This window comes from Pristis pectinata, chromosome 17 (genome assembly GCF_009764475.1).
Source record: "Pristis pectinata isolate sPriPec2 chromosome 17, sPriPec2.1.pri, whole genome shotgun sequence".
NCBI classification, from domain to species: Eukaryota; Metazoa; Chordata; class Chondrichthyes; order Rhinopristiformes; family Pristidae; genus Pristis; species Pristis pectinata.
The window spans coordinates 34,527,776-34,547,930 of NC_067421.1; the positions used below are offsets into that span (position 1 = coordinate 34,527,776).

At 37.1% G+C, this 20,155-nt stretch overlaps 1 protein-coding gene across 5 annotated transcripts in view; it reads left to right on the forward strand.

Moving 5' to 3' along the window:
• acacb (acetyl-CoA carboxylase beta) overlaps positions 1-20,155 on the forward strand; it is a 98,549-nt gene that overhangs the window by 55,397 nt on the left and 22,997 nt on the right. For 3 of the 5 annotated variants that reach the window (XR_007957709.1, XM_052032564.1, XM_052032562.1), the window contains 13 exons: positions 1,458-1,571; positions 2,629-2,742; positions 6,272-6,361; positions 8,145-8,263; positions 9,634-9,657; positions 11,541-11,666; positions 14,044-14,143; positions 15,212-15,319; positions 15,548-15,604; positions 15,734-15,775; positions 16,558-16,773; positions 17,295-17,450; positions 19,406-19,609. Coding sequence is in view for 3 of the 5 variants with exons in the window: in XM_052032564.1 (XP_051888524.1) it covers positions 1,458-1,571; positions 2,629-2,742; positions 6,272-6,361; positions 8,145-8,263; positions 9,634-9,657; positions 11,541-11,666; positions 14,044-14,143; positions 15,212-15,319; positions 15,548-15,604; positions 15,734-15,775; positions 16,558-16,773; positions 17,295-17,450; positions 19,406-19,609 (1,470 nt within the window). In the remaining 2 variants the exon portion in view is untranslated. Of the gene's footprint in view, positions 1-1,457; positions 1,572-2,628; positions 2,743-6,271; positions 6,362-8,144; positions 8,264-9,633; positions 9,658-11,540; positions 11,667-14,043; positions 14,144-15,211; positions 15,320-15,547; positions 15,605-15,733; positions 15,776-16,557; positions 16,774-17,294; positions 17,451-19,405; positions 19,610-20,155 lie in introns of those variants that run through there. The other 2 variants (XM_052032563.1, XR_007957710.1) reach the window with 2 other exon arrangements.

Below are 20,155 nucleotides of genomic sequence, written 5' to 3' on the forward strand. Positions count from 1 at the left end.
ATGCTTGTTAAATGATGTTGTTCTTGCCTCTACCACCTTCTCTGGAAGCTCATTCCAGATATCAACTATTCTCTGTGTGTAAAATTTACCCATCAGATCTCCTTTAAACCTCCTTCCTTTCACCTTAAACCCATGCCCTTTAGATTTAAACTCCCCTACCACAGGAAACAGACACTGACTATCTTCCCTATCTATGCCTCTCATAATTTTATATATCTCTATCATGTTACCTCTTGGCCTCCTTTGCTCCGGGAAAATCAGACCCAGCCTATCCAATCTCTTCTTATAACTCACATTCTCAAATCCAGGCAACACCCTTGTGAGTCGTTTCTGCACCGTCTCTAGTTTAATCACATCTTTCCTGTCGTGTGACAACCAGAACTGCACACAATACTCCAAGTGTAGCCTAATGAACACTTCATACAACTGGATCATGACGTCCCAACTCTTGTACTCAGTGCCTCGGCCAATGAAGGCAAGCATGCCATATGCCTTCTTCACCATTCTGTCTACCTATGTTACCACTTTCAGGGAGCTTAATAGTTGTACCCCTAAGTCTCTCTATTCAACAACACTCCCCAGGGCTGTGTCATTCACTGTGTATGTCCTGCCCTTATCTAACTTCCCAAAATGCATCACTTTGCACTTGTCTGAGTCAAATTCCATCTGCCGTTCCTTTGCCCACTTTCCCAGTTGATCTGTATCCTGTTGTAACCTTCGACAATCTCCTTCACTGTTCATTGTACCCCGAATTTTGGTGTCATCTGCAAACTTACTAACCATGGTGCCAACATTCTTATCAAAATCATGAATACATATGACAAACGATCAGCACTAATCCCTGCATCACACCACTGGTCACGGGCCTCCAATCTGAAAATCAACCCTCCACCACCATTCTCTGCCTTGTACCACCAAGCCAATTTTGTTTTATTTTGTGAGATGTAAGTGAGATTTTGATGGAATACCAAGTCATAATTGATGAGCCATGCTTGACTACCTGTCTAGCACTTTAAAGAAACTGAGTTCATATTTGGATTGTTGTTTCCTTGGCTAATTGTTTCAAAATTTAGTAGAATTTTTTTTTAAATGTTTGATATTTCAACTTCCACCTCAATGGTTAAATCACTTAATCTGTTGTATAAAATGTTTAAAATCTTAGTTAAGCTTTGTTCGTTTTGCCTCCTGCTTTGCTGGATGTGAGAACTCTTCTATGTAATTGGATACTCAGCTTACTTGATGATATCATTGTTGTTGGATATCTGAAATCCTTTGGAACTGATGCCTGATGACTTTGTGGGCAGCTTTCTCTGAGGTCAGCAACAGGTGCTTTTACTGCTGATGTGCTGGATTTTGCAAATATTTTAGTGCTAAAAGGAGTAATAAAACTGCATAGCATTAGTTACACATCATGAAAATGAACTAATGTACATGATCTATTTCACTTGTTGATTTAGGATCAGCTTTGTGCACGAGATCCCACGTTGACAGACGAGCTGATGGTGATTTTAAATGAACTAACACAACTCAGCAGAATGGAGAACTCCAAGGTAGCTCTGCGATCCAGGCAGGTGAGAATCCGCAGTATTGAAAACAGATTAAATGGTTCAGATTGCTTTCCAAAAGGTAGAAATCCAGGGAGCGCAGCAGTCTTTAAACTATGAACAACCAAGGAAGCAGAAGAGGGACTTTTGTTTTGAAAGAAAAAGCTTGTGAGAAACCCTTTAGTACTAAAAATAGAAGTCTTTGAAAACCTCTTCCAACAAGAAAGTTAAGGTGATATTAAAAAACGACACTTTTGGTTACCCCTTTTATGTAAATTTCCCCATAGTGTTTGTATTCCTTTCTTTATCTGTCTAGGTTAACATCTATTGCCCAAATGACAGGTACTGCTTTTTTCCCTGTCTGAAATCAGTGTTGCCTGCAACTAGCAATTACGATGCACCAAAAACTACCTGAGTGTAATTCTTGACTCTGATTTCCTCCTACTGTCACTCAGTTTTCCAGTTTGGTACAGCTTGAATCTTGAAGTGAGTTGGAAAGATGTCAGGCTTAGATGTGTTCCTCTTCACCTTACATGGGTCATTTTATTCAGAAATGATTTTTAGTCTTGTTATTTGTGGCAGTAAGTTTTGGCCTTTTCCAATCTGTTTTTTATCTGAGCAGGCTATTTATTGGTGGCAGTGAAATTGAAAAGGTATTTTTGTGTGCTATTTTTCTCCACACCATGAGGAGAGGATATTGTTCCATTTTAATATGTGCCCACTCTGTCTGATGTCAGAGACTTGAAAACGATGATACATTTCATATTATCTGAACTGAACAACCATTTTGTATCTGTGATCCTGGACAATGAGCAGAAGCAGATTAATCATATGGGCCATCCCACCTTAACCCAAATAACTTCTTGTCAAACATCAAAGCCTGTGAGCTTCTAGCAAAGATTACTGGATAGTCTTCAGAGAGTGAACCTTGCTCATTTTATACCTCTTTCCTTGCTCATTTATAGTTGGATTAATTCTAGTTTCTCAGTCACTTATGCTTCGATGAATTGTAGTATTCCACTTTAACTTTAGCTGGTTGCCTACACAGCTCCTTTCCAAAATAACGTCTCTTTGATAATTTTAGGTTCTGATTGCATCGCACTTGCCTTCCTATGAGCTGCGACATAATCAGGTGGAGTCTCTGTTCCTGTCTGCTATTGATATGTACGGGCATCAGTTCTGCCCCGATAATCTAAAGGTACGTTCATGACGATAACGTTGTGCTTCATTTGCAGCTTATCCAATTATCTGCTTTCCCTGCCTAACTTCTATTTTCAGGCAACTGGAAGACCTTTTTAAAACTGTGTTGATTGCATTCATGTGCTTTAGAGGATAACCTCTCTATGTCCCACCGAATCAATCCCAAGCTGATGCTCCCTTATAGTGAATTGTGTTAGGCTACACTGCTAGTTATTATATTTTTAAACAAGTGTGAATCGACATAAAAAATCTTGCTGATTTTAAGAGTTTGCCCATTCCATTGTCCCTTTTTATTTCATAGTGTATTTTTTGAGTAAGAATTGAGTAAGGGGTATTGAGTTCAAGAGCCGCGAGGTGATGTTGCAGCTCTATAGAACTCTGGTCAGACCATACTTGGAGTATTGTGTTCAGTTCTGGTCGCCTCATTATAGAAAAGATGTGGAAGCTTTAGAGAGGGTGCAGAGGAGATTTTCCAGGATGTTGCCTGGATTGGAGAACATGTCTTATGAGGATAGGTTGAGCGAGCTAGGGCTTTTCTCTTTGGAGAGAAGGATGAGAGGTGACTTGATAGAGGTGTACACGATGATAAGAGGCATAGATCGAGTGGACAGTCAGAGACTTTTCCCCAGGGCGACAATGGCTAACACGAGGGGACATAATTTTAAGGTGATTGGAGGAAGGTATAAGGGGGATGTCAGGGGTAAGTTTTTTACACAGAGAGTGGTGAGTGCGTGGAACGCACTGCCAGCAGAGGTTGTGGGGGCAGATACATTAGGGACATTTAAGAGACTCTCACATAGACACATGAATGATAGAAAAATAGGGGGCTATGTGGGAGGGAAGGGTTAGATAGATCTTAGAGCAGGATAAAATGTCAGCACAACATTGTGGGCCAAAGGGCCTGTACTGCGCTGTAGGGTTCTATGTTCTATATTCTAAAGAGTTATGAATGACCTGACTTATGGACATCTGGCTTTACATAAATTCTCCCATACATTTTTAAAACATTTTTCAAGATATAATAATAACATGTTTCATGGTATTCATTAATGACTAGATACAGTATATATTCCATTATTTTAATTATGGGTAGTGTTAGGGTGATCATTGTATGAAACAAAAGATTATAGCAAGTGTATGTAGAACAATACAATATGAGTTACTACAGAAAATGAATGTTGCGGAGAAATCAGCTATGGACAGTTCTCAGGAACAGAACCTTTATGTAACCCAGGGATTGCCTGTACAGAATTCCCAATTCTATACCACCACTTCCATTCACTAAGGAAAGGTAACAGCAGGATAGTCATGGACTGTTAATGCACTGCAGTTGACAGCCACAATATGATCAAGCAGAGTCAGTAAGGTTTTATGAAGGCAAATTGTGATTAAGTGTGTAACCAGCAGAGTACATAAATTAGAGCTAGTGGGTGGAACATATTAGGATTTTCAGAAGGCATTTGATAAGCTATCAAACAAAATGTTGTGAATTAACCTTTTGAAGCCAGAGGCATTAGCCAGACTGAAGATGGTTAACCAAGAAAAAGATGACAGAAGAATAGGAATAAACTTGATTCCTGGGATAAGAAGATTGACCAGTTTGCAGAGATTAAATCAGATTAGCTCATATGCACTGGAATTTAGAATAATTAGAAGTGATCTCATTGAAAACCAAGAATTTGAAAGGAATAGGCAGGGTAGATGCTGAAAACTATTTTCTCACTATAGTGAGTCTTGAACTGCTAGGCAAAGTCCTATTTACAACAATAAATATTTGCTATTCTCTACCTCAAATGCTGAGATGTTGGTATTTTCAAGACTGAGATTAAGGTTCTTGGACATGAAGCGGATATGAAGATCATGTAGGAAAAGGGACAAGAAATAGGATCAGGTAATGATCTCATTGAAATCTTCGGTGGGTTCTTCCTGCTTCTGCTTGTTCTGTTCACATACTCTAAGTCTTTAGTTTCAGGATGGCAGTGTGTTTCATGTGGAATTATAAATGAATATTTGGGCCTCAGCTATTTACAATCTTTACCAGTGACTTGGTTGAGGAGACCAACGTAATACCATATACCCAAGTTTAAGTAAGACAGAAGGGAAAATAAGCTGTGAGGAGCATACAAAGATGCTGCAAAGGTATATTGATTGGTTAAGTGATTGTGCAAGAAGGAGTGGATGCATCGTATTATTGGGAAATGTGAAATTGCTCACCTTTATAGGGGAAGCAGAATATCTTTAGAAAGACTAGTAAATGTCAGTATTCAGAGCAGTATCAGAAACATTGTAAATCAATTACATAAAGTTAACATGCAGTATAGTGAACAGTTAGGAAGGGGAATGATATGTTATCATTTAGGACTGAGTTAAAGAAAAATTTCTTGATTCACTGTGATGTGAGCTCTAGAAATCTAACTGAAAGGGCTATAGGTACCTGATACACAAGTATATTTAAGATAGAGATAAATGGAACCCAGGGATGTAGAGATTGGGTTTGAATGTGAGAAGTTCTATTTCTTCTATTCACATGTCCTAAGTCATTAGTTTCATGATGGCAGTGTGTTTGAAGTGGGGGTCACATGGAGGTTTGAAAGTGAAGTTGGTATAGACTGTCAACCACTTTCTTATTAAATGATGGAGCAGGTTGGAAGGGTTGTACAGCATATTACTGCTTCCAGTTGTTGTGTTTACTGGCCATGATAAAGCCTGACCATCTCTCCCAAAAGGAAAAGGAGGCTTCTCTCTTGCACGCCATTATGCTTAGATTTAGAGCAGCATTTATTGCACTAGGAATACTACCCTTTTGCATTTACCTCTCAAAATGGCATTTGGCCTTAGCAAACCAACAGATAAAGGGAAAATTACCACAAGTCCCTCTACATTAACAAGTATTCTAAATCAACAAACATAAAATGTTATTTAAAAGTAAAAAAATTGAAATTAGTGAGAGGTAAATTATAATTAATGTCAAGAAATTATCCTTTTGTGCAAAGTGTGGTCAGTATTTGGAGTAAACATCCAAATGGAGTAGTGAACAAAAGACCCTGGTACCATTTAAAATAAAACTATACGCTACAAGTAAGGGATGATAAGAATCCAGAAGTAAATTATTGTAGATCCTGGAAATCCGAATACAACTCCAAAACATTCTGGAAATACTCATCAGATCAAGCAGCATCTGTGGAAGGAGAAACAGAATTAACATTTCAGGTCAATGACATCAGGATGATTGGATCTCACAGGGTCAAGAGAGCTTGAATGGTCTTTTGCGTTTGTTACAAGCTTGTAACATGAATTAGCTACAGCACAATAGATAATTGAGACAACTTGGTATTTTTTTCCTGCATTATTTTTGCGTAATGCGATAAATTATATCATTATTTTCTTGTCCATACCATAGTTGCTGTGATTTTATTAAGAGGTGACTACGTTATTTATTCTCTTGAACATGAAGAGTACAATGAAGTACTGTGATAGGCTGAGCAGGGATTGGTGGACTGGGCACTGATTTTACTGTTTGTTTTTAGAAATTGATCCTCTCAGAGACTTCCATCTTCGATGTCCTTCCCAGTTTTTTCTATCATGTCAACCAGGTGGTACGAATGGCTGCGCTAGAGGTAAAATCACTATTTACTGAACAAATCTTATAGATCAGACGTGGCATTGAATTAAATGGATTATGTTCTTTTAATTGTTTTTATCAACGTGATTTAAATTTGCTTTCTTCTATATTTTCCCCCTTATGTCCGATAACTTGGCATTCTGTGATTTCAAAAGTGGTCATCCAAAACTCCTCCAAGAAATTACCTTCTTTATGTGTTACGTCTTCCAAAACAAAATCTTCCTGTTTTTAGATCTTCATAGATTTCCAACCATTACTATAAGGAACACTTCTGATCCCACATTAATCAGTAATGCTAATTCATTATTTTACATTTACTCCAACAGTTTTGGCATCAAATACTAAAGACAACATACTAAGATAACTTAACAATCAGTACAAATACTTGCAAGATTACTAAATTTAAGAAGATTATTCATTAGTATGGGTATATTCTGACATTATAAACCAATTACCATCCCTTGATCCCCAAACTTTTAAATGTATCACTTTTAAATTCAGACACAGTGAGTGTTAGCATCCTATTCAATTATATTGACATTAGATCTATGCCAAACAAATAAAACTGCAGATGCTAGAATCCAAACCTAAAACAGAAACGCTGGAAGAACTCAACCAGTCAAGCAGCACCTGTGGAAGGAGAACAGTCAACATTTTGGGTCAGTAACCCTTCCTCAGAACAAAGCGGGAGATTTACGGTTTTCAAAGCAGAGCTGGGGGAAGAGTGAGGTGTAAACCAAAAACCTATATGGAGATAGCATAGGACAGATCAAATGAGAAAGAACATGAGTACTGACTATTAGTAAGGCATTTTAAAGAGTGGGACTGGGAACTAAAGCGGCATGCAACAGAAAGCTCATGCACATGTGGACTGAGCGCAGGTGCTTTGCAAACTGATCACCCAATCAGAGTTTGGTTCCTCCAATGTAGCAGAGGCCACATTGTGAACAACAAATGCAGTGTACTAGATTGGAAGAAGTGCGGGTGAATAGCTGCTTCACCTGGAATGATTGTCTGGGCCTCTGTATGGTGGGAAGGGAAAATAATGAATGGACAGGTGTTGCATTTCCTCCATTTCCTGTTGCCACAGCTTCCTGTTGCTTGACACTAATTCTCAATCCCATTCCCTTTCCGACCTGTCTCTCTGTGGCCTCCTCCACTGCCATAGTGAGACCCAGTGTAAGCTAGAAGAGCAACATCTTATCCTCTGTCTAGGCACTTTGTTTTAAATCTATGCCAACTTCTCAGGTACCCACCAATTGGAAACTGGTTAGAAAGATGCGCCTTATGTTTTCCACTCTCATCGTTCAATCTCACTTTCTTTGGCCTTTGGTTGTTAAAACCAGCTGTGATAACGCCACTGTCATTCCGGTTCTTATCTGACATGATGTGTGCATGGATCCATTAGGGAAGCCTGAGTAACTGGCCATAATGGAGAACTCAGTTTTGAAGAAACTACATCCTTTTTACTTTATCCTTCCGTTATGTTAAGAAAATCTTTGTCTATTTCACCCCTTCAATGCTATTTATCTGATGCCGTGTGCCTGTGATGCTGCTGCAAGTAAGTTTTTCATTGCACCTGTGCAGACGTGTACCTGTGCATGTGACAATAAACTCAGCTTTGAAGTGAGAGCTTCTTTAAACCAGTAGCTCACTCACTGCCTCTTCTTTTTCGAGACATCACACATTTATTGCTTCAGTGCTATGTCTTGAGATTAGTGATTTGATGTGGAGACTTCAGTTTACCAGCTGATGGAAAAACTTTCCACATCTTTAAGGTATATGTACGCAGATCATATATTGCCTACGAACTCAACAGCATACAGCATCATCAGCTACACAATGGCATTCGTGTAGTGGACTTCCAGTTTCTGCTTCCTTCGTCTCATCCAAACAGGTATTGTCAGGTTTAAGTTGAACTCTCCATGATAAAACAGTGCATTGCTAGTTCTTTACAGACCTTTAAGCTTTACTTGAGCCAAAAATATTTTCTCTGGTTTGCATTCAGATTGTCCCTGCAAAGTACCGATATTCTATACATGAGCATTGCCTTCCTCCTGTTCTAGAACAGCTATACATGACCACACCATTCATTGTTCTGCTGCACTTTATTTCTGATTTTTTGAGATACGTCAGAGTTGTGGATTGAGGTCTGGGACATGCATTTCAAAAGGACTTATGGACAGCAAAATATATAGATATTTTTAACAAACAAAAATTATTGAAAAGCACTAATAATAACAAATAAACTGAGGATTGTAGAACACAAAAACTATCAATTAATCTCCTGATATCTTCCTCTTTGATTACTCACTTGCTTAAGAATTGTAGTGTTTCAGAAGGTTATCCTCTTTGGTGCTACATAACATAATGGTCAGATGTCATTACTGGAATTCTGAAAGTGGATATTTGCAACTGATCATTTAGATTAAAATTTATTTAAATCTATGAATTGAATTGTATGCCCTTAATTTATTGTCTGCTTCAGCTTTTACGTAAAAGGAATCTTTACATCTTTGCCATATAAATTATGGTTAATTGATCCAGTAGTTAAGGTTGAAAGAGCAGTAAGACACGCCATGATAAATCTGCTTATTACCTAGGACTTCAAAATTATTTAATGCAGGTACCATTATCAGGTTATTGTAAATCAGTTTTTCCGAATCTCTTTGTCATTCTTCCCTACTCCCCTAATGCACTGCTTCATTCTGTGTTGTGTTTTCCAGCCTCATACCAGCTCCTCTTTTTTATAAGACTTTTTAATGATACAACCTTAATGCGGGTACATGGGATTCGTGTAGGTGGGCGAAAAGGTCAGCATAGTCGTGGTGGGCAGAAGGGCCCGTTTCTGTGCTGCACAGCTCTACAACTCTAACCAAAGGGTTTGGGTGGAACGATTCCAACATCCCTGATCATTGTCTTGAATTCTAACTCCACAATTTATGCAGCAGAAATCATTAGACAGTAGCTGATTTTCTTCATGTCACTGCACTCCATAAATGTGCATTGATTGGAGTTCATTATAACACCTTACCTCCCATTTCTCAGATTACTTGCCTCAGACAGACTCATGAGTTGTTCAGCGCTGCACATAATCTCTGGATTTTTGCAAATAAAATTTGAAAAGCATTTTTTTTGACTAATGTACCAAATACTTTATTTGATTAGTATGCTATGCTGTCTATTTATTGTGCATTATTGGGTGAAGTGATCATACATGCAGTTTCCATATTGCTTACTTTATGTGTGTTAAATGTTCACTTTCAGAGGAAGCAATCCTACGATATTCAGGTATAGTTTCATCTATTTATTGCATGAGCTGAAAGATCAAAGGAAAAGAATTTTGTCTTGCAAATGATGACCAACTAACCCAATTGGTTAAAAATTAGGAAAGTGCGGAAACTGAGGCTCAAAATCTTAACCTGGATTGAGCATGCCAGTATTGGACATGATTGTTACCAGTCATAAACCAAGCTGAGTTGTTGGATTCAGATAGACCACATCTGGATTATACTAATTTGATGGATTATTTTCTCTAACAAATATGAAATATTGTAAAAAAAAGTTCCATGCTATCAAAAATTGGCACAGGAGTAGAAATGCTATGCAATTTGTTTTGTATTTTTAATAAATGTACATATAAATTAGGGCCATAAATCAAGTACTTTTCATCTAACTGTCTTTAGTAATTCTTCATTGAGATTTGCTCTTTCTAAACTATTTTATTATTGATAATTTATATAATGTTAGCACTCAAGGATTATCTGGCACAAATCTTTAGGAATGGTGAATTTTGATGGATCAAACCCTCCTTACCTTTTAGAAGATTGAGTTTGGTTAGCAAAGGTTGCTGAGATTTTAAACATGCACGTCATAGCACATTTTCAATAATTGTTCTGAAACTGAGCTGTTCTACAACAAATTTAATTGCAGTGGTCAACCAGTTTTGGTAAAGTTCCAAAAAGCTACTATTTACCCTCCAAAAATCAATTAATAGTTTCCTGTTAAAATAGAGACAAGAAGATTTAAAAGCTGAAATTCAGTTAATTGTCTTAAAATGAAAGTTGCAAGGCCAAAGTCATTCACTATATAAGAACAGTTGAATAGATGGTCAATAGACATTTTGGTCAAATAAGCACTCTGTATTGTTATGAAATTGATTTGTTGGAAATTGGACCTTACTGCAAACTTGAAAGTACTAGCTAAAACATGAAATTATCATGTTGCACTGATATAAATAACCTTTCTGTAGTTTTAGTCGGTCAAAGAGTGTTTGTCAGGCTTTGGCCAATCACATCTGAAAACTTTCTGTAAAGGGGATTCATATTTATCCTTGCTTAGCTTAAGTACTTTAGAATATCTCTGTGTATTAGAGAGAATCCCACAAAATGCGTTTGCTTTTAACTGCCTGCCTGATTCCCTAACTTGTGCTTTCCTGCCTTTTCTACATTCTCAAGTACTAACAATTGGTATCTTATCTTTCAAAGCTATCCCAGTTAGCAAACACAGTGACAATGCTTTAAGGATCATGAAGTATCACAGTTTTAATTTTGTAGGATTGGAATATTCTCTAAAGAATTGAAGAGGGAAAAGCTAATATTTTGTATTCAAGGATATGAGGGTTCTAAAAAAATGAATTAAAAGACAGTAAATTACATATTTTGATTAATTTGGGACTGAGGTGCATTGGAAAGAAAACTACTAAGATTGAATGCTAAGTTGATTTGTAGTGTACAAAATCTTTTGTAATACCAACACTTTTGCACTGATGATATTTTTCATTACATTTTAATTATAGAAGCTGGCTAATATTTTATCCCTTTCAGAGCAGCTTATGCTTATTTATCCACTCAAGATTATCAATTACATTCTCTTTTTTGTCAGGAATTCAGTGCAAGAGCCACTGTTCTATATTCTAAGTTTTTGATTTATGTCACTTTTTTTAGTATCCTACGCTGTTTTGTATAGAAACTGGAAATAGCTATTGTCTCTGTGCTGGTACAATGACATGGAAGCAGGGTAGGAAATTGGGAATCATTAGAGGGTCAAAAACTTTTCTTATCTAATTCTAGTATAATTTATTTCGCCGAATCTAACATAAAGAAGGGATTTAATTTCTTTTACGTCTGCGCTTATTTTTGTGCATTTAACTGTCCTTTTCCCCTGATTTATAGGATGTGTGTTCCACATTACGAGCTGAATCAGCAGAGCAATGATCCATTCATGACTAGCATACAAACATCTCTGTGTCAACGAATGGGTGTTATGGTTGCATTTGAAACATTTGATGATTTTGTTAAGTGAGTACTACCTGTGCAAGGGTTATGCATAAATACTTCAGTCCTTGGTCAACTTCTTTTGAAGTACGATCAGCTTATATTTTTCCAGGACACTAGTAATTTCTTCTACTTTTATTTCAGTAAAGTATGTACTGCAAGTTTGGATATGAGTAAGCAAAAGTGACAAATGTTGAAGCTTATCAAACTCTATGGTTTCTGACCTTAGCATATAAAGTCTCCTTGGTTTTACTGTGCCGTTCCATATGTGTAAGTGCTCTATATTGCCTCTTCTCTTGGTAACTTCCATTCTTTCTTGTATCATCACTCCTTTCCGGCAGAAGCCTACCACCTCTCCATATAACAGAAGTTCCTTGACTCATTTTTCCATGTTCCCATCAGTCTTCTGTGAGATGTTTTATGGTTACATAGTCAGCGTTAACAGCACAAAACATTATTGCTCCTCCATCGTCCTCGAACCTACAACCAACTTTATTTCATACATCTCTGTTAGAGACTTTTTCCCAACTGAACATCAGTTGGGCAAACCTTATCTTTTTGCTACAAACTGTGTGCCCTAATCTTCAGCTGCTCACAGAGGTAGAACCTGATATCTACAGCCTTAGTATTCTACTGAACTCTGAGGTGAGCTTCAAATTTCATCATCCTGTCCATCATTGGGAAATTCTGGAATCTATTATTAAGGAGGTAATGGCAAGATATTCAGACAATCATAAGTCAATCTAGCAGAGTCAGTGCGGCTTTATGAAAGGGAAATTGTATTTGACAAATTTTCTGGAATTCTTTGAGAGGGTGAATAAAGGGGAACCAATAGAAGTAGTATATTTGGATTTCCAGAGGGCATTTGATAAGGTGACACATAAAAGGTTACATAAGGTCACAAGAGGTTAGAAGTAATATTTCAGCAGGGATAGGAGAGTGGTTACCTAATGGAAACAGAATTAGGAAGAATTGGTCATTTTTGGATTGATACTACTGGGCTGCCACAGAGATCAGTACTAGGGCCTCAACTATTCATAATGATGAATAAGTGAAGGCACAAAGTGTACTGGAGCCATAATTGTTGATGATACAAAAATAGGTAGCCTGGGTAGTTGTAAGAAGGTCACAAAGAGCATGCAAAGCTATAGTGAAGTTGCACATGGAGTATTATGAGGGAAATTTCAATTTTTGGAAGAAAAATGAAAGAATAAATTATTATTTAAATAGAGTGAGATGACAAAATCTTACAGTTCAAAGGGATCTGGCATCCTAAAACAAATATCACAAAAAATGGCATGCAGGGACAGCAAGTTATTAGGAAGGTTAATTGAATATTGGTCTTTATTACAAGGGATATGGGGTGTAAAAGTACATATGCTTCAGTACAATTTTACAGGGAAATAATGAGACCACATCTGCAGTACTTTGTACAGTTTTGTTCTCCATTTTTAAGTAAGGATGTTCTTGCATTGGAAACCGTGCAGAAAAGGATTGCTAGATTGATTTCTAGGATGCAAAGTGAAATATGAGGAAAGGTTGAACAGGTTGGGTCTATACTCATTGGGGTGTAGAAGAATGAGAGGTGATTTTTTCGAAGTATATATGATTTTTAGGGGTTTGACAGGGAGAATGCTGAGAGGGCATTTCTACTGGTGGGGGTATCTAGAACAAGAGGGCAAGGTTTCGGAGTAAGAGATCACCCATTTCAATGGAGATAAGAAGTAATTTCTTTGAGAGGGTTCTGCATCTTTGAAATTCTCTTCTGCTGAGAGCTATGGAGACGGAGTCACTGTACCTGTTCAAGGTGGGGATTGGCAGAGGTTTCATCTATGAAGGAATCAAGGGGTATATGGAGAGAGCAGAAAAGTGATATTGAGGGTAATGTTGGATCTGCCACGATCTTATTGAATGGCAGAGCAGGGTGAAGGGGACAACTCCTGCTCCTGTTTGTTCTACCCTTTTCATGGAAACTGGTCGTTTATACCTCTACAAAAACACATGTCTCACTTCTTATTTTGACCCTGTTTTTGCAGAAATCATGCTTTTCCTTGAGATATTTTTTTCTGAAATTGTCTGCATATAGTCTCCAAAAATGTCCACATATAGTAGAGATTTTGAATCAGTGTTAAAGATGTTGGTACTTTTTTACTATCTTAGAAAAGCAAACTTACATCTTCATATTGTCATAAATTGTGCTTAAAAAGTTGCAGAAATTTATGTTGTGAAAAAAGTATTAAAATGAATGTTTTCATATCATGTTGTACATGATTAAGCAATGCAATGACCATCTAATATGAAGAGAAATCGACAATAAATTAAATATTGTTGCATCATATAAATTATTTAATGCTTTCTGTAATTAATGTGTAAATCATTTGAATATTTGTACTTTATGAAGAAACTTTGAAGAAGTGATTGCTTGCTTTGCTGACCCATCTCTGGATAGTCCACTATTTTCTGAGACAAGATCAACCTTCTTTGATCAGGAAGACAATAAGGTAATCTTTGATCATCACCTAGCTTTACGGGTAGAATTTCAAAACTCTAAGTTATTATTCCACCTTTGAGCTTATCTGTGAAGTCTTTCAAAATAGCACTTGCCAAACTATGCCACTTCTCAATTTCAAATTAAGAAATCCTAGACGAGAAGGCAAAAAGAGAGAGGATCAATTGAGGAAGATTAAATGAACCCAAGATTGGAATCTTAAATTATACATGAAAGATGAGGGATTTTAAGATCCTGAGATAGTGACAGTGAATTGTGATTAGGATCTGGGAAGGATAGAATATAATCTCCTGTGAATGAATGACTTGTATTGAGAAGGATGTCCAGACCATGGAGAGAGTGCAGTAGAGAGTCACTAAGAAAATGCCAAGGACATGTAGAGAAGTCAAGAACTATTCTTCCCAGGAGAATAAAGGAGGAGACTGAAGAAGTATTCAAAATTAAGAGGGATTTCAGGAAACTACTGTTTGGGTTAATGACTTGATAAGTATTGAGCAGAAATTTAAATAAATCACCAAAATAAAGAGAGAGGTTAAAAGACTCTTATTTTATGCAGTAGATTTTTTGGATAGGAAGTATTCTACCATAAGTAGGGACAGAAACAGGAATTATAATAGCTTTTAAAAGAGAATTGGTTAAATGTGGAAAAGAAAAATCAATATGGGAAGAAAATTAACTGCAGGCAGTGATTACTCTTAAATTCTATAGTGATGAGTGAATAGGATAAGGTGCAAGGCAGGCTGCAACCATTGGATTTTTAGACAGATAGTTGCTTGAGAAATCAACCTAAAGGTAATGAAAGCAGGACTTCAGAGCCCAGTTTAGGTGGCCTGGATAGTCTCCCAGCCTATAAAACGTTTGATCCCAGAAAGCACGAGAATACAAAGTTCAGAATACCAGTGACCAATATCAATGAAATGAAATAGGTTGTGAGCTAGAAGTGAAAAAATCTGCCATATGAAATATGAATCTATATTTGTCTAGGAGATTGCTAATGTTTATCATATATGGTCTGTAATATATAAATACAAAGAAAAGACTTTGCTACTTTTATGAACAGAATTTGAAGGACGAACCGATCCATATTCTGAATATCGCCCTCAGAGATGGTGATTGTGAAAAGGATGATGAACTGGTGCTGATCTTCAGTAAATTCTGCCAAACAAAGGTATCTGTGAAAGCCTACCTTTTAAGCTTGACTTCTGCAACCCTAGGCTATTCTCCAGACCATTATAGTTTTCTCCTTTCATCAGAAATGATTTTCAGGATAAGTATCATCAAAATAATCTTTGCATTATAAAGTCAAAGTTCCCAAAAATATTAGACATTTATATTAAAGTTTTGCCATAAAAATCCACCAAAAGCTGTAAACATTCCTTTTCCTCTGTGTTCACAGAAAGCCCTTTTCTTTGAGTATGGAATCAGGCGAATCACCTTTCTAGTTGGACAGAAGGTGAGCTTTTCTAGATTTGTCCATTTGTCTGTTTGAAGACTTTTGTATCAAAATTGCTTATGTTTTAATTATCTACAATGTGATCACTAAATTTTAGGTTTTCTTTCCCATTTCTTCTTTTGCTTACAGCGAGAATTCCCCAAGTACTTCACCTTCAGGGCAAATACTGAGGTACATGAAACCATTTACTATATATGCAAGACCAAGAACTATTGCTTCTTTACGTTATAGTTGCTTGCCTTTTGGAGCAAGAGGAAAACTCCAAGATACCAGTCCATCCTTTGACTTCTGGGACCTGATCTTGAAAATCCATCTGGAAATGTTTCCACTCTGTTCCAGCCAGCATGGTTTTTGCTTAGTTAACATAAATCTGTCTGTTATTTGGGACTAATTATCAGTCTCAGCAAAAAAAAAAACAGAATGATGGAAGTATGAGAAATAGAAATGTTACTCTGATACACCAGAAATTAAAGATTGGGGATAAAAGACTCTTTTGGGCTAGGTTAAGAAGAATATTAGCACCGTGCTGTATCTAATCAGACCATGCCTAATACTGAGGGCTGGAAATATACTTATATTTTCAATTTAAATGAACAAGTATTTATGTTTAGGAGCCTGAACAGCTACGAGCCAAAGTATCTAATTAATAGTTGCTGGGTTTGTGAATCCTTTCAAAATCTTTAGTAATTTTTAAAACTTTAAGAGATAGATACCTTTAATATTTCTTCTCTGTCATTAATTTGAAAATTCATACAACATTTTTAATAATTGTAACTTATAGAACCTGAGAAGAAATTCTTATCTTTATTTTAGAAACGTTATAACTAATAAAAATATAATTGGTATACCCCATCAAAAGTTTGTATTTTCAAGGGGAATGTGGGGTGGGACAGTCATTTTATTTGCATTTCAAAATTTGTGATCTGTTTGTGCCTTGAAATCCCATTATTCAGTTTGCAGAGGATCGTATTTATCGACATTTGGATCCAGCCCTGGCTTTCCAGTTAGAACTCAACCGGATGCAAAATTTTGACCTCACTGCTCTTCCTTGTGGTAACCACAAGATGCACCTGTACCTAGGTGCTGCCAAGGTGAAGAAGGGAGCAGAGGTCACTGACTACAGGTTTTTTGTCCGAGCTATCATCCGACATCCTGACCTCATTACTAAGGTGAGAAATCCTGCGGTTATGAAACATCTGAGTGCAGCTCAACATTTTATTTGGCATGATGGACCTCTCATGCCTAAAACTGAATCAAACCCAGACAGATTTCGGAGTGGGAGATTCTACTGTAAGAAACCTTGAACAAATACAAGCTGTTTGATCCATCTAGTTTACTTGCATCCAAGAGTATATGCCCATTATGAACCTTAGTCCAGCCATGTAATCAAACAAGGAAAAGTTCTATGCATGAACTTAATGATTTTCTTAATTGTTTTAATTGCCTTTGAAAATTAAACCATTCATCCATCTCCATTGTTATGAGCCTAGAATGTAGCCAGCATTTCCCATCACATCAACCAGGGTATCCTCCAGAGTATTTTATCCCTCTCTCTATTCCTGATTTGATAACTGCAAATCCCATTCCAGGTAACAAAGCTTAATTGCCTAGAAATTCATCTCCACATACTACACCAAAACGAAAAGGAGCAGTTCCAAATCCCTAATTTGTTGCAACTTCATTCTTACAGGAAGCCTCTTTTGAATATCTACAAAATGAGGGGGAGCGTCTGCTGCTTGAGGCCATGGATGAACTAGAAGTGGCTTTTAACAAACAGACTGTGCGCACTGACTGCAACCATATTTTCCTTAACTTTGTGCCTACTGTAATTATGGACCCAATGAAGGTTTGAAGCTCTCATATTTTTTGGTCAGAATTCTTATTGGTATTGGTATTGGTATTGATTTATGATTGCCACTTGTACCGAGGTACGAAAAGCTTGTCTTACAAACTGATCGTACAGGTCAATTCATTACACAGAGCAGTTACATTGAGTCAGTACAGAGTGCATTGATGTAGTACAGGTAAAAACAATAACAGTACAGAGTAAAGTGTCACAGTTACAGAGAAAGTGCAGTACAATAAGGTGCGAGGTCACAACAAGGTAGATCGTGAGGTCATAGTCCATCTCATTGTATAAGGGAACTGTTCAATAGTCTTATAAGATTGTTATTGTTGCTTTAGCAATAAAACAATACAGAATGCAGAATAAAGTGTCATAGCTACAGGGAAGTGCATTGCAGATAGGCAATATGGTGCAAGGTCATAACAAGGTAGATTGTGAGGTCACGAGTCCATCTCATCTTATAAGGGAACCATTCAATAGTCTTATCACAGCGGGGTAGAAGCTGTCCTTAAGTCTGGTGGTACATGCCTTCAGGCTCCTGTATATTCTACCCGATGGAAGAGGAGAGAAGAGAGAATGTCCCAGGTGGGTGGGGTCTTTGATTATTCTGGCTGCTTCACCAAGACAGTGAGAGGTAAAGATAGAGTTCAAGGATAACATTCAATTCATTGCTCAGGTTTCTATCATTAAAACCAAAGAAATTTGGAATGGAAATAGATCTTCCCTGTTAAATTTGTGCAGAAAAGTTTTTCACCAGCACACCAGGTCCGAGAGTAATTGAGGGATAATGGTTGGAACCCAAACCCTGGGCTGTGGGTAGCTAGAGACTGAAGCCATGGAGGCTGGGAATGGCTGTAGGTTATAGCCTTTGGGGAGAGGATGTGAAAGATCAGATGAGTACAAATGGGAGCAAAAAGAGGTCTGGACTGAGAGCTAATCCAGAAGGGCCCATTAAATAATGTTATTGCAGTGGACTATGAAAGCATGTTTTTTTCCAGGAATGATCAATGCACCATTACCGAGGGAATCATGATCTCTCATATACAATTGATATTGAAATTGCATCATTGACACACAAGTGAACATGAAATGTAATGCCCAGTTGAAATTTCAGATTGTCAAAATTCAGCCTAAAAATGTCCACAATCGTATTCCACTCTTGAAATAAGCAATTTTAAGATACATAGCAATGCAAAGAAAATGTGCAACATGTCTGAATTTCAAGCAAATAACAGTTTGTGTGTTTATGGTGAGGAATTCCCATGGTACACAGTACTAACACATGGCCTTGTGCACAAAAGAGGCAGCTCATTAAGGTCTTGCAGAGAAATTGGCCAGAATAATAGCTCTGGCTCCAGAATTCTCCTTTTTTAATCAAAAGTTGATACCAAAACAGTGATAAATCACATATTTCCTTAAAGTACTATTATACTCTAGTGACAGAACAACAACTGCTATCTAATTATAATCCAAGTTGGGTATTTTTAGGTTTCTGCACACTTGTACTTATATCATTGTCTAATACTGTTCATGGAAGCAAGTATTTTTGATCAGTTAACTTGTTTTCTTCGCTGATCTGTCTATGTTTATGACAATATTCTGAGTTTGCATTAAAGGCTGGCATCCATTGTCTGATAGTACTACATGATAATCCATGGTGATAGTGAAATTGCTCTAAACTTCATATGTAAAATTTGTTGATTGTTGATTCAGGCACCAATCATATTTTCTTCCTTGAAGAACAGACATCACAGGTTAAGTTTACTGACATTATAATTTCTTTTAAATTTTGGGGTTGAGAGTGTTGTCAGAGTTTAGCAGTTTTAAAGTACATTATTGCTTGTCTTGTGAATGCTGGTGTCACATCAGAAGGGATGTGTTTCTCCTTTCAACTCTATAAAATCTGGGCCTTTTTATTGCATAGATTTAATTTTTTTCTCAATATTTATTTTTAGATTGAGAAGTCTGTCCATGACATGGTGATGAGATATGGGAGCAGATTGTGGAAACTCAGGGTCATGCAAGCTGAGCTCAAAATAAACATCCGTTTAACTCCCACCGGAAAGGCAATCCCAATCCGTTTGCTCCTCACTAATGAATCTGGATATTATCTGGATATGAGCCTATATAAGGAGGTGACAAATGCCAGAACTGGACAGGTATGTGCTTCCTGAATTGTGAAACAGACCTAGAAAATGTGGATGCATTCTGAAGCTTGATTCCCCATTAGAAATGAAGGGAAAAGTCTCAGCTAATGACCAAAACTGCAGTTGCTGTAAATCTAATACAGAAATTTATCGAGATGGAAGCACTCCATAGCTCTGGCAGTCTGTAAAAGAATGGAGAAGTCAACCTCAGATGTGAACACTTGGTCATAAGAGAGTATATTGAAGATTAATAGTATTTAAAAGAGAACAGAACAAGAAAAGCAGGAGAAATCTTCATGTTATTTAAGTCAGCTAAGGCAGAGTGCTTACTGTCTAGTAGGAAAAATAGGTGTTATTTTTGACACTTGTGTCAAACTTCATCAGAACAGTGTAGGTCAAAAATAATCATTAGAGTGGGAAGGGAATTAAAAAACCAATGAAGAACAACTTTAGATCACATTCACAGAGGTGTTTGACAAGGTGTTCACCTAATCTATGTTTGGATTCCTGATAGAGATTAGTCTGGTCTGATGATCAAAAAAACACTGTCCACTCAGT